The sequence below is a fragment of the Leopardus geoffroyi genome, chromosome C3, assembly GCF_018350155.1.
Source record: "Leopardus geoffroyi isolate Oge1 chromosome C3, O.geoffroyi_Oge1_pat1.0, whole genome shotgun sequence".
NCBI lineage: Eukaryota > Metazoa > Chordata > Mammalia > Carnivora > Felidae > Leopardus > Leopardus geoffroyi.
The window spans coordinates 33,220,282-33,233,945 of NC_059338.1; the positions used below are offsets into that span (position 1 = coordinate 33,220,282).

At 39.0% G+C, this 13,664-nt stretch overlaps 1 protein-coding gene across 4 annotated transcripts in view; it reads left to right on the plus strand.

The window, feature by feature from the left end:
• Window positions 1-1,829: 1,829 nt before the first annotated feature.
• The window catches only part of ASPM (assembly factor for spindle microtubules), a 52,787-nt gene continuing 40,952 nt past the window's right edge, over window positions 1,830-13,664 (plus strand). For 2 of the 4 annotated variants that reach the window (XM_045456674.1, XM_045456675.1), the window contains exons 1-5: window positions 1,830-2,444; window positions 4,213-4,356; window positions 4,533-6,015; window positions 12,757-12,861; window positions 13,515-13,661. In XM_045456674.1, coding sequence (XP_045312630.1) covers window positions 2,151-2,444; window positions 4,213-4,356; window positions 4,533-6,015; window positions 12,757-12,861; window positions 13,515-13,661 — 2,173 coding nt within the window. In that variant the 5' untranslated portion in view covers window positions 1,830-2,150. The remainder of the gene's footprint in view (window positions 2,445-4,212; window positions 4,357-4,532; window positions 6,016-12,756; window positions 12,862-13,514; window positions 13,662-13,664) is intronic. The other 2 variants (XM_045456676.1, XM_045456677.1) reach the window with 2 other exon arrangements.

A 13,664-nucleotide genomic window follows, 5' to 3' on the forward strand; every position in this document is an offset into this window, starting at 1 on the left:
TGTTGAGAGGCCACCTGTTCAACTACGAGTTGCTTTTAGTGTTGAGATGTAGTGAGTCCAAGGCAGGAGAGGAGTGGAGGAAGTAAGTACCTTTAGTGACCTCCCTCTTTGAAGCAAAACAGAAGCCATGGAGTAAGAAAAACTATTAATGTAGCATATATAGAATGCAGATCAGAATCCCACAGCAAAGAGCAGCCTGGAAAATAGTGGACAGTGGAAATGGAGAGGCAAATAAAAAACATCCAGTACAGTTCATTCTGCTTTTTTTTTTTTAATTTTTTTTTTCAACGTTTATTTATTTTTGGGACAGAGAGAGACAGAGCATGAATGGGGGAGGGGCAGAGAGAGAGGGAGACACAGAATCGGAAACAGGCTCCAGGCTCTGAGCCATCAGCCCAGCGCCTGACGCGGGGCTCGAACTCACGGACCGCGAGACCGTGACCTGGCTGAAGTCGGACGCCCAACCGACTGCGCCACCCAGGCGCCCCTTTTTCTTTTTTTTTTTTTTTAATTTTTTTTTTCAACGTTTATTTATTTTTGGGACAGAGAGAGACAGAGCATGATCATTCTGCTTTTTTAACAAAATTGTGAGTTAACAGCATTTATGAAAAACCGTGAAGGAAGAACACATATAAACAAAATGTGCTATCAACATGTTAAAAAAAGGTGAATCAAACCTTTCAGTGACTTACGCTTTAGAGGGCTTGTATGTTCAATGTTAATTTGATGAATAACATTCACAATATGAAATAAGTGCAATTGAAAATAATTGCAATTCATATTAACATTTTTTTGCTTAAAAAAACTAGTAGTGTTCTCATTGTGCATCAGTCCTAAAGGATTCCACAAACAAACAAACAAACAAACAAACAATATTCTTTAAAAATTGTTAACAGGATTCAACTTTAGGTCCTGTTGAGTGTCAGTGAATATAATTTAGTATAAACCTCACCTTTTTCCTTTTGTTTTCTACTCAGAGACTTTGCTTTGTGTCCCCATACACACATCCCCATACACACATCCATATATTATTTTTTAATTTCTTACTATCTTTAGAGGCAGTATGGTATAGCGGGTAAGAGCAAGAATATGGACCAACTGCCTGTGTACATATCCTAGCTTTGCAAGCTTGCTGTCTTGTATAGTCTATTGCTCATCTGTAAAATACAAATAGTAGCTATCTCACAGGGTTGAAGTAAAAGTTGAGATAAACGTGTAAAGGACTTTAAACAAGCCCTGGCATATAGTGACAGTAATATGCAAGCCATAATCATTATTATGAGATACCTACAATTAAGATAAAAACCAAGAAGTTATTTGTCAAGGGCACTGCCTGTCAAAACCATTACTTATAAATTATTGGGAACCTCGGTTCTCTTTTGTTTATCTAGTTTTGCTACCAGTATCCCGGGGTAAGAACCAGCACGTAACAGAATTACTGAGCACCTGTTATAGTCAGTGACTGAAATGAGCACGTTGATACAATTATAAATTTAATTTTCTTCATTTTTCTCCCTTTCGTCCCCAGGAAACCGCAAAAGAAGGCTAATGAATATAGTGCTGGGTGGGGCATATTAGATGACTGATTTAAACTAATTTTTTGCCTACCTAACGGTTTTACAAAGGTGGACCTCTGGGCACCCGCAATGATTGCTACATTTAATGTGGAAATGCTGTTACTCTCTTCCCTTTAACCCAACCTGTTTTCAAATAAAAAGGCGAATTTCAATTCTAACCCATACTTTCAGGGTGTGCCCAAGACTCCGCCACGGTTTTCGCCCCCTCCTAGGAGACACGTTGCGGCCGAGATGATTATTTAAATAAGGCGCTGCCGTCTCATTGGCTAGGGGCTGCTGCTCATTGATTGGCCTTGTGAGGAGGTGGGCGGTCTCCGGGCGCGCCCATTGGTGGAGGCGAGAAGTTTAAACCGAGGCTGGGGCCGCAGTTGTTGCTCCTTTTTGGAGTTTGCGAATTTGTGGCGTTTGTTTCTTTTTTTTTCTGGCGTGTCGGCTACTGGAAACGAAAGGGGGGGGGCGGATTCGCTCTCACGACCTCCACAGCCGCCTCCGAGGGGACGCGGTCGGGGTCCCGCTCCGGAGCAGCCCTGTGGACAAGGCGCCAGAATTTCCGGACGGCGTCTCGAAGCTGCCATGGCGACCCGGCGTGCGGGGCGAAGCTGGGAGGTGAGCCCCACGGAACGGAGGCCGTCGGCCAGGCCGCGGAACTCCGCGGCCGAGGAGGCGGCAGCTTCCCCGCCGGTCCTGTCTCTCAGCCACTTCTGCAGGTCGCCTTTCCTGTGCTTCGGAGATGTGCGGCTGGGAGCCTCGCGGACGCTGCCCCTGGCCCTGGACAACCCTAACGAGGAGGTGGCTGAAGTGAAGATCGCCCACTTCCCAGCCGCCGAGCAGGGCTTCAGCATCTCGCCGCGATCTTTTGAGCTACAGGTAGGTGGTGGGCTGGGCGTGCCCCGGCCCGCGCCCCCTCGGCGGGCTTTCACGCACCCTCCCTAGGAGGGGCGCGGCTTGGAAAAGAAACCCACAAATGAAAGACCCGTAGATCCTTTTCGCTGACTCTGGGCTGGTCCTTGTCCCACCGGCTCTATGGAAGGCTTGGGTGGGCGGTAACTTGGGCGGTGACCGCATACCACCGCGCGTGCACGGAGCATCCTTAGAAAAGTTCTAATAGACCTCTATTAAAATAGCTTTTTAGTAGACCTTTAATAGACCTTTTTAGTAGGCCAAAGACTTGAAGTTCTAAAAAAAAAAAAAAAAAAGACTTGAAGTTCTAGAGTTAATACTCTTATCTATCCATCTGTTTTTAAGATTGCCAGAAAGAGCAGCTTTTAAAAATGTTTTGCTTCCTATCAGTCATCTTCGCATGCATTTTAGTGTCCATATGTATCAGGGAAACTGACTCCAAATAGAGTCAGGGTAACTATGCAGGTGCAATAGTGGGCTTTGTTTTGGCTGAAGGTGTCTACAGCAAAAAAAATGAAAGCACCTGTTCAGGGTTTGTTTGTGCTTTTTTGTGATTGTTTTTTTTTTTTTTTTTTGTATGCACGCTTTAATATTTTAATCCTTTTTCCCCTTTGCTGTAGTGTACTTTTAATGGGGAATCCAATTTAATTTTATGACTTGTTTCAAGAACAACCTGGGTACCTTTAATGCATTGCGTTGACCATGATAATGTTCCCATCCCTCTTACCAACTAGAAAATTTATGTTCTTATGTTGATTGCTGTGGCCTTTGCATTGAGTAGAACCTCTGAAAGTGTGAAAATAAGCCCCACTTTAAATGTGGAGTGGCTGATGCGGAGTCTGACCAGTTGTCTAAGCAACTGCTTCATAAGGTAGTGGAAAGAGGTTCTCATCTGAGGTCCATAGAGGTGTGTGTAAGCAGTGGTTCATTTACACTTAAGAACCTTTGTCTCTCCTCTTTTCTGTGGACAGATAGATTTTTTTTTTCCCGTCTATGTAATACTTTTTTATTTCTTTTTGTTATGTGGACTAAAGTTGTTTTATGGTTTTTAATTTTGTATTGTTAGAATATGCCATCTTAACAGAGTAAAAGTTCACTTTTTTTAAGTTACATTTTTATTTCATTTTCTTAATGATTATTGATTTATTTTTGAGAAAGGAGAGGAAGAGAGCAGAGGAGGGGCAGAGAAAGAATCCCAAGCAGGCTCCACACTGTCAGCTCAGAGCCTGTTGCAGGGCTTGAATTCAGGAACCATGAGATCATTACCTGAGCCCAAATGAAGAGTCTGCCGCTTAACCGACTGAACTACCCAGGCGCCCCTCACTTTTTTAAAGTGTTATAATTTAAAACTAGCTGTTTATGATATTTTATGATTTCTACCCTAAAACAAAACTTGTCTTTTCTCCTCTGAAAAACAACGGACACAATTTGTTTTGTCATTGTCGGGGTATTGCATTCGACAAATTCCTACCGGGCTATGGGCTATAGATGCAATTAAGATTTTATTATAATTTTATTTTCTTGTTGAATCTTGTTATTATTAGTGGCTTTTTTCCTTATCATGACGTGAGATAGGGTAGGAAGATATATTTGACCTGTTAGATGTTATTATGGTGTAGAGTATTGGTGACCAATAATTATTAATCCTCTACTATGTCTAAATTGTACATAATATGTTTTGGTTATTATACATCACTACTTCTATAGTCATTCAAAATGTGTTCTTTGATTACAGCCTAAAGAAAAAATTATTATTTCTGTTAACTGGACACCATTAAAAGAAGGCCGAGTAAGAGAGATTGTGACATTTCTGGTAAATGATATTCTGAAACACCAAGCTATATTACTAGGACATGCAGAAGAAAAGAAAAAGAAAAAGGTAATAAGTTTTAATCATTCTGTGATTTACTCTAAGAAAATAATAACATATAAGAATCATTTTATATTTATATTTATATTTTGATAAGTCTAAAAGTAACATGTCTGATATTGCTAATTTAAAGGTAATTTTCGGTAGCTGTCAACCTAATCTGTATGTTTTGCTTATTTTTGCAGAGGAGTCTTTGGGATACAATTAATAAGAAGAAAATGTCAACTTCTTCAAGTGATAAGAGGAATTCCTCTATTCAAAATGTTAACACAACATTTTGTGTTTCCCAAAAAGCTGACAGAGTTCGGAGCCCACTACAAGCCTGTGAAAATTTGGCTATGAAAGAAGGCTGTTTCCTAACAGAAAACAATTCTTTAAGCCTCGAAGAAAATAAAATACCAATATCACCTATTAGTCCCGTTTTCAAAGAATGCCATGGTGAGACGTCCTTGCCTCTTTCTGTACGTCGATCTACTACATACACATCTCTTCACGCATGTGAAAACGGGGAACTGTTGAAAGTAGAAGGTGCCGGTGGCTCGGAAGATTTTAATTTTAATGAGAAAGTGACAAGTGAAACTTCCTTTAGCTCCATACATAATATGAGTGGCCAAATTGAAGAGAATAGTAAGCTTATTCTTACCCCCACCTGTTGTTCAACTTTGAACATTACACAAAGCCAAGGAAATTTTCTAAGTCCAGATTCCTTTGTAAATAACAGCCATGCAGCTAATAATGAACCAGAGGTAGCTACATGTCTTTCATCAGATACATTTAGGAAAGATAATTCAAGTCCTGTGCATTTGGAATTAAAAACTGTACATAAAACTTACCGGACAATTTTAAGTCCAGATTCTTTCATAAATGACAATTATGGACTAAACCAGGATCTAGAACCAGAGTCAATTAACCCAATTCTGTCCCCAAATCAATTTGTAAAAGATAATATGGCATATATATATATGTCTCAGCAAACATGTAAATTATCATCATCAAATAAAAATTCTCAGGTCTCACAGTCTCCTCAAGATCAGAGAACAAATGGAGTTTTACCTTGTTTTCGTGAATGTCAGGGTTCACAATCTCCTGAAGGAATTTTTGAAGAATCCAAAACTTTAGAAATGAAGTCAGATTGCTACAGTTTTACAAAAAATCAGCCTAAATTTTCTGAAATTCAGAATATTTCTAGTTACAGCCATGATAAACGTACAAGACGCCCAATACTTTCTGCCACTGTTACTAAAAGCAAATCCATTTATAGCAGAGAAAACCAAACTGAGGCTAATAAACCAAAGGCAAAAAGATGTCTCAACAGTGTTGCAGGTGAATTTGAAAAACCAAGAGATACTCAAAAAGAGAAAAGTGGTTTTCAGTCTTGTCTTCCAGTTATAGATCCAGTGTTCAGTAAATCTAAGAGTTATAAAAATGCAGTAATTCCTTCCTCAAAGACTGCTTTAGTTGCTCGCAAAAGAAAGAGTGAGGGAAACAAGGAAGATGCAAATGTGAGAGTTACGGTTACAGAACATACAGAAGTACGAGAAATCAAAAGAATCCATTTTTCTCCCGTGGAATCTAAAATGGCAACTGTTAAAAAAACAAAAAAGATGATAACACCCATCTCAAAACATATTAGCTACAGAGAGAAATCAAACCTGAGGAAGAAAACGGGTGAGTCTTGTTTGTAAAATCTTTAATGAAAGCATACGTATAAGGAGCATATTTTCTGTTTCTTTTGGTTTAGTAAATGTCCTGTTGATAAGCTTGCATTAAGTTGTACTTTTCGTTTACCAGTCTGCTTCGTACAAGATGGAAAAGGGTGGGGCTGAATTCTAAAATCCTTTTAATTTTGTTCTTACTTAAACTTTGATATTTTGTTCATTATGATGTTTTTGCCTTAATTTTAATGTAAAAAAAAAATACTGCATTAAAATATTTACCTTGATTACCCCAGTTACTTGGTACCCACCTCAAGTTTTACACCCAGGGGAAAGTACTTCGCTTGCCTCACCTTAGTCCAGGCCCTGACTGGAAGAGCTAGTGGTGTCCCTGGATCCCATATTACCATCTGAGAAAATGCAGAAGTTGTCTTTACATACTCTGTGTACCTCATGACATTATTCTCCCTCAGCCTTCACTTAGCCATTAATTAGCAACATAGATAGAGCCCCAGAGCTCTACATTCCTTTGGGAAAAATGTCATTGTTCCTTCCCCAGTACAACTGGACCACCAAGACTACCTCAAAAACAGGACTAATTCCGTCATGCCCTTTTATCCCAAATTACCTCATGGTAGTTAAGGTCCAGGAAGGGAAACAAACCACTCTACTTATTTAACAGATAATTTAAAAGAATCCTAGAGCTCCTAGGAAGTATCACACATCTGTATTATCTCATTTCTCTTTGAACGTCCCTTCCTTAATTTGAACCGTTTTCTCTATCTCTCCAGCTCTTTCAAGTGTCTGTGCCCTCTGGACTTACTCTCTTTCATTAGCATTATCTTTTCTAAACATTCCCTCAGTTTCTTACCTTGCTGAAACCTGGCTCTCCCCTGAAAGCACTGTTTTCATTGCCACCTTCTCAAGTTATGTCTGTTTTCTTTCGTATTCCTCTGACCTTGGGCCTCTTAATGGAATAGTGGACCACCTTCCTTCTCACATCTACTATTGTTTCTCCTTTCTTCCTTGAAAAACAAACAAAAAACAAACAGCAACAAAACAGCTTGAAGCTCATTTTTCATTCTCTTCCACCCATGTTCTTCCTTGTTACAGTAAAAGATTACTCTCAAGATTTTTACATTTGGCTTCTCCAAAACTACCGTCATTATCCTTTATGATTTCAAAATCCTTGTAGTGTATCCTTTCAATATTCTGGCCTTTTGATTCCAACGGACCTAGGCCACACTCTCCTAAAAGTCTCCAAACTCCAATCTCCAGTCACCATCTCTGTGATTTTAGCATTTTCTCTTGAAACCCAGCTCCAACATTTTTTCTCCTCTTCATACACACACAATCCTTTAATCTGTCATGGTTTCCACAGTCCTCACTCTGACATGTCCTTTCTTTCCTACTTATACAGCTTGGATTCCATAACTCAGCATCATCATTTAATTCATCGCTCTTCTCCCTCGTTGTATTTGCCTAGGAAATTCCATCCCAATCCAACCCTCTCTGCTCTGTGCTTGAACCTGGCTGGTTGGTCTTTAATGACCACTAATTTCAAGCAAGCCCTTAACTCTTTTTGGCTACATCTTTTTGGATTTATTGGCTTATATCGATTTACTGTAGACTATCTTATCCCTCCGTTCTTTTCTCCTGAAACTTCTAACACCTCTCATTCCTCCTCTCTCATCGTTGATAATAGGAGGTAATATTTACTGAGCACGTGTTCTGTCAGACCCAGTTGTAAGTGCTTACTACTACCTCATTTAATACTCATAACAATTACACCAAATAATTATAATCAATACAGTATTTTTTAATGTTTATTTTTGAGAGAGTGGAGGGAAGGGGCAGAGAAAGAGAGGGACAGAATCCCAAGCAGGCCCTGTGCTGACACAGATCCTGTGCACACAGCAGATTCTGTGCCCTTCTACCCAAGGACGTTGCTTTAGCAATTGTCTTCTCTGTCTCATATCTTAATTTTTTACTCTCTAATGGGTCATTTCTGATACAAATATGCTGTTATTACTTCCATCTCTTAAAACAAAAACAAAAACACCTCTTATTGATACCACTTATCCCTCCTGCAGCCCCTGCTCCATTCTTCTGCTTTCCTTTGAGCAAAACTCCTTGCAAGTACCTAAGTATTCACTTTGTGATAGTTCGCTGAGATATGGACACTTTTTTTGTGTAAACATGAATTAAAAGGTGCTTTTTAATGCAAAAAAGTCACTTAGAAAGTTGCTTGTATTAGCTGTTTCCAATTCCTCTCCTATTTTTTGAACCCACTTCAATGAGCTTTTGACGACTTCACTGAAACCTTTCTTATCAAGGTCCTCGATACCTCCCTACTGTTAAATCCAGTAGATATTTCTCAATCTTCATCTTGAACTCTTAGCAAACTCTTGGATGCTTTGAGCCTCTGCCTTCTTGGAACGCTTTATTCTGCCATCCCCGCTCTCTCCTGGTTCTCTTCCTATTTCGCTGGCTGCTTCTTGGTTTTCCTTGTTCAGTGCTCTTTATCATCCCGGCCTCTAAATCCTGGAGTAAGTGAAGGCTTAGTCATTGAACCTTTTTCATACTTTTACTCATTCTGTTAATGATCTCATTCCATCTCCTAGCTTTCAGTGCTGTCCATACATGGCAGCCTCCCAATTTTGTATCTTTAGGATGGACTTCTAATCTGTAGACTCATTTATCCAACATGTAACGTTTTTGCTTCACTGTCTAGTGAGCATCTTTAGTTTGTCCAAAGCCAAACCTTTACTGTCCCCACTTCCATGATACACATACCTGGCATGTTGCTTCCATCACAACACTTGCTACTGTGACCTCTCATCTCAGGCCCAAACCTTGTAAATGTCCTTAAGTGTCTTTCTCTCCAAGCTTTTCTTTATAAATTCAGACAGTCTGTCTGATTCCAAATTCAGTCCATCAACATTTTCTTTTTTTTTAAGTTCATTTATCGGGGCTCCTGCATGGCTCATTCGGTTAAGCAGCCTACTTTGGTTCAAGTCACGATCTCATGGTTCATGAATTCGAGCCTGTCATTGGTCCTGTGCTGACAGCTCAAAACCTGGAGCTGCTTCAGATTCTGTGTGTCTCTCTCTCTGCCCCTCCCCTGCTCGCTCGCTCTCTCTCTCTGTCTCTCAAAAAATATGAATAAATGTTAAAAAAAACTTTAAGTTTATTTATTTTGAGAGAGAGACAGCCAGAGGGGTAGAGAGAGAGAGAATCCCAGGTAGCGCAGAGCCCGATGTGGAGCTAGAACTCCGGAACCGTGAGATCATGACCTGAGCCGAAACCAAGAGGCTGATGCTTAACCAACTGAGCCACCCAGGTACTCCGAACAACAAATTGTATCTTCTCTTTCTTCCAAATACGGAATTTGATCACTTCTCACCATTTCCAGTGGCGCCTGATTTAGTCTGTGTCATTGCAGAGCCTACCAACAGACATTGTTTTCACCTTTGGCTTCTCTATAGTCTTATTTTCCAGTAGCAACGAGGGCAGTACTTTGAAATCTTGGAGTGTTGTGCCTTCTGCTTTGTTCTTCTTTCTCAAGCTTGCTTTAGCTATTTCAGGGCTTTTGTGGTTCCATGGAAATTTTAAGATTGTTCTATTCTCGTGAAAAATGCCTTTGGAATTTTGGTAGGAATTTCATTGAGTCCCTAGATTACTGTGGATAATATGGACATTCTAACAATGTTGATTCTTTAAATCCATGAGCCTGGAATGTCTTTCTGTTTAGTTTTGTCTTCAGTTTCTTTCATCAGTGTCTTACAGTTTTCAGTGTACAGGATTTCACCTCCTTGGTTAAATTTATTCTTAGACATTTTATTCTTTTGATGCAATAGTAAATGGAATTGTTTCTTAATTTCTCTTTCTGATTGTTGTTAGTATATAGAAATGCAACAGATTTTCATATATCGATTTTGTATCCTGCATCTTTCCTGTGTTCGTTTATTCCAACAGTTTTATGTTGGAGTCTTTAGGGTTTTCTGTTTTTAATATTTCATCTGCAAATAGTGACAGTTTTACCTCTCTCTTTCTAAATTGAATAACTGTTATTTCTTTTTCTTGCCCAATTATACCATGTTGAATAAAAGTGGCAAGAGTGGGCATCCTTGTCTTGTTTCTGACCACGTGTCTTCTTCCATTCTTACCTGTTTTTTTCCTCAGTAATTCAAATCTTTCATTTATTTCAAGTACTATAATCAACTTTTATTAACTCTACTCCCTGATGAATTTGCCGCTAGGTACCTTCCCTAAGCAAATTTGAATTCAGCGTATATGACATCTTGTATGTACCTGTAAACTCTGTTTCTTTGCCTGTGTTGTTTTCTTGTTTCCTATAGATATTATCTGACCAGGTAACAAATTCCTTGAGAATAAGGAACGTACATATATACCTTTTTTATTTTCTACAAGGTGTACAGTAAGTGATGAATGAATGACTTACTAAATAAGCCACTGAAGTGTTGACATTTGAACCTATAGTTTCTTTAAGGTGGCCACCTAGTTGAGCCTCTTTGCAGGGTTTAGAAAGAATTAGACACGCTGAGTATCTGATTTATGAGCCTATATGAGAGCATGGTAAGTCACTAAGAATGACTGACTCATCTTTCTATTCTGATGAACCTAGGAGAGCAGAGAAAGAAGACGGTTTTCCTAGATGCATTTATTCAGTATTTATAAGGTGCCCGCTGTGTGCTATGCATTGTTCTAGGCTTTATGGATATGAGGGAGAAAAGGGAGAGTTTCTGTGTTCAAGTTGTCTCAGTCCTCTGACTGAGCTATGCACAGGGAATCACGAAAGCACAGAAATGGAGGCACTTTACTTGGCTTTTGTGAATGGCGAGGAGCTGTGAGATGGTTCCAGGAAAGGCTGCTCACAGGATAAAATGACTCCAGGCAGAGGGACTAGCTTCCGCAATGTTTCAGAATGAGGATTTTTTTCCTCTTAATGTTTGAAAGGTTCAAACACAAAGAAACTCAGAACCTAATAACTATCATGTCACAATTGACTGTGTTCCTTATTTTCACAATTGGCGAAGATTTGCAATCCTTCTAAATCAAAACTAAGCAAACTTTTCCTCTAAAGATCCAGATAATAAAAATTTAGGTTTTGCAGGCCAAATGACCTCTATCGCAACTACCAGACCTCCACTATTGTAGGAGAAAGAGTCATAGACAATGTGTAAGTGAAGAAGTGCAGCTGTGTTCCAATAAAATTTTGTTTATGTACACTGAAATTTGCATTTCATGTAATTTTCAAGTGTCGTGAAATACAGTCATTTTGATTTTTTCTCAACTTTTTACAAATGTAAAAACTATTCTTGGATTGTCGACTGTGCAGAAGTGGCTGGATTTTGCCTGTGGGGCATAGTTTGCCCTCTGCTGTTTTTTATTAGCTCTTCATATTTAGCAGGTGTATAATCTGATGAAACTTGCTTTTGAGGAAGTGAACTGCTATCCTGATATAACCTATATCAACCTAGAAACGATATCACTCTGCCACTGTGACTCTTATTATACTTTTCTTTGTAGGTACCACCTACTGTCTCCCTCAGTCCCCTGGGTTAGATAACCTGGACATCATCTGCAGTTCTCATTCTTCTATCACCTGCCTAGCCAGTGGTTGTTAAGGCTTGTAGGTCCTATTAGAATAACTCTTTCTAATTTGTCTCTACTGCTTCTGTTTTAATTTAAATTCTCATAATAGCTAACTTGCGCTACTATAATAGCTTCCTCTTAGCTTTCTATCTCTAGTCTTGATCCCTTTTATTCCGTTGGCCACTGTTTCCTAAAATGTAAATGGTGGCGTCACCTCCTAGATTTGAGTCTTTCATTGGCATACCAGGTACTTCCAGCTGACTAATAGTGCAGGCTCTGGGACTACAGTGCCCAGCTCTGCCACTTACTAGCTTGTGTGACTTTGACCAACTTGCTTAATTGTTCTAAGCTCCAGTATCCTAATTATATAAAACCAAAACCTATTTTTATAGAAAACCTATAATAACAATAATACACTTCTTATAGGTTTTCTGGGATAATTGCATGAGGTATTCTATATTAAAAGACTATGCTAGTGCCTGCAGCAAAGCGTTCAAACATTAGCTGCCACTATTATTTTTACTATGATTGAAGTCTTTTCTACTTCTTTCAACCTCTTCTTGTATTGTTTTTCTGATATGTATTTTTTATTCAGGCACATTGCAGTTCTGTCAACAGGCCACATGCCTCATGCCTAGCTTCCACTTTAAGAGTCCGCTCAAGTGTATTCCCATTTAGGAAGGCTGTCCTGCCCTTTTAAGTGAAGTTAGCTGTCCCTTCTCCTTGTTCTCATTGCTGCTTAAATCTTGTATTTTTCCTCTATGTATTGTATTGTAATTCCTTTTAAACTTCTGTACTAGACTGAGAACTTCCTAAGGGGTGGGGCCATATCTCAATTCTGCATTCTCAGTACCTAGCATAGAATCTGCAATACATACATAAAATAAATTGTGATTGAATGTGACTCCTAGCTTCTATAGGCACTCAAGATATTAAGTGTAACTTCTGATGTAGAACTTCCAGATGTAGGTTTTATTGACCACCAAGTTCATAGCATAGTACGGGGTACATAGTAGCTATTCAGTATTTGCTAAATGGATGTGATACTGAAGAACTAAATTTAACTTTAAGACAGTTCATTCATGGAACTTATTTCATTTTTAATGCTATTATTCTACTTTCTAACTTATTTTAGATTCATTAGTATATAGAACTCCTCATTCTAAAACAAACAAAAGGACAAAACCCGTTGTTGCTGTGGCACAGTCTACTCTGACCTTCATAAAACCATTAAAAACAGGTAAGTGTTTACTATCTTTAAAGTCACTGAAAAACTGCCATGGAATGAAGCATGAATGGCATTTGAAATGGAAATGAATTGATACTTTTTTGTTGCATTAAAGCCTCGAGGCATTTTAAAATGTGTATTCAGATAACAATTAGGATATTTTCTCAGACTTCGGTGAAAGTGACTCAGGTAATTTAGGATTTTTAAATAACCAGGAGATGGGGCGCCTGGGTGGCTCAGTCGGTTAAGCGGCCGACTTCGGCTCAGGTCATCATCTCGCGTTCCGTGAGTTCGAGCCCTGCGTCGGGCTCTGTGCTGACAGCTCAAAGCCTGGAACCTGTTTCAGATTCTGTGTCTCCCTCTCTCTGACCCTCCCCTGTTCATGCTCTGTCTCTCTCTGTCTCAAAAATAAATAAACGTTAAAAAAAATTTTTTTTAATAAATAAATAAATAAATAACCAGGAGGTACAGCTCTACTTTTTCCCTTTAAACTTTGATTATATTTTGTACCTAAAACGCTTTCAACTGTTTGCACTAAATAGTGGAAAAGCGAATATTGTTCAGTGTTTTAAAGGTGGTTTTGCTAGGAAAAATGGTCTTTTGCTATATATTGCATAATAATGTAAAAGAGAACTTCTCATGCAATAAACCAATTGTATTCGTAGATATTCCTAGACACCCAATGCCGTTTGCTGCAAAGAACATGTTTTATGATGAACGCTGGAAGGAAAAGCAGGAGCAGGGCTTCACTTGGTGGCTAAATTTTATATTAACTCCTGATGACTTCACTGTAAAAACAAATATTTCTGAAGGTA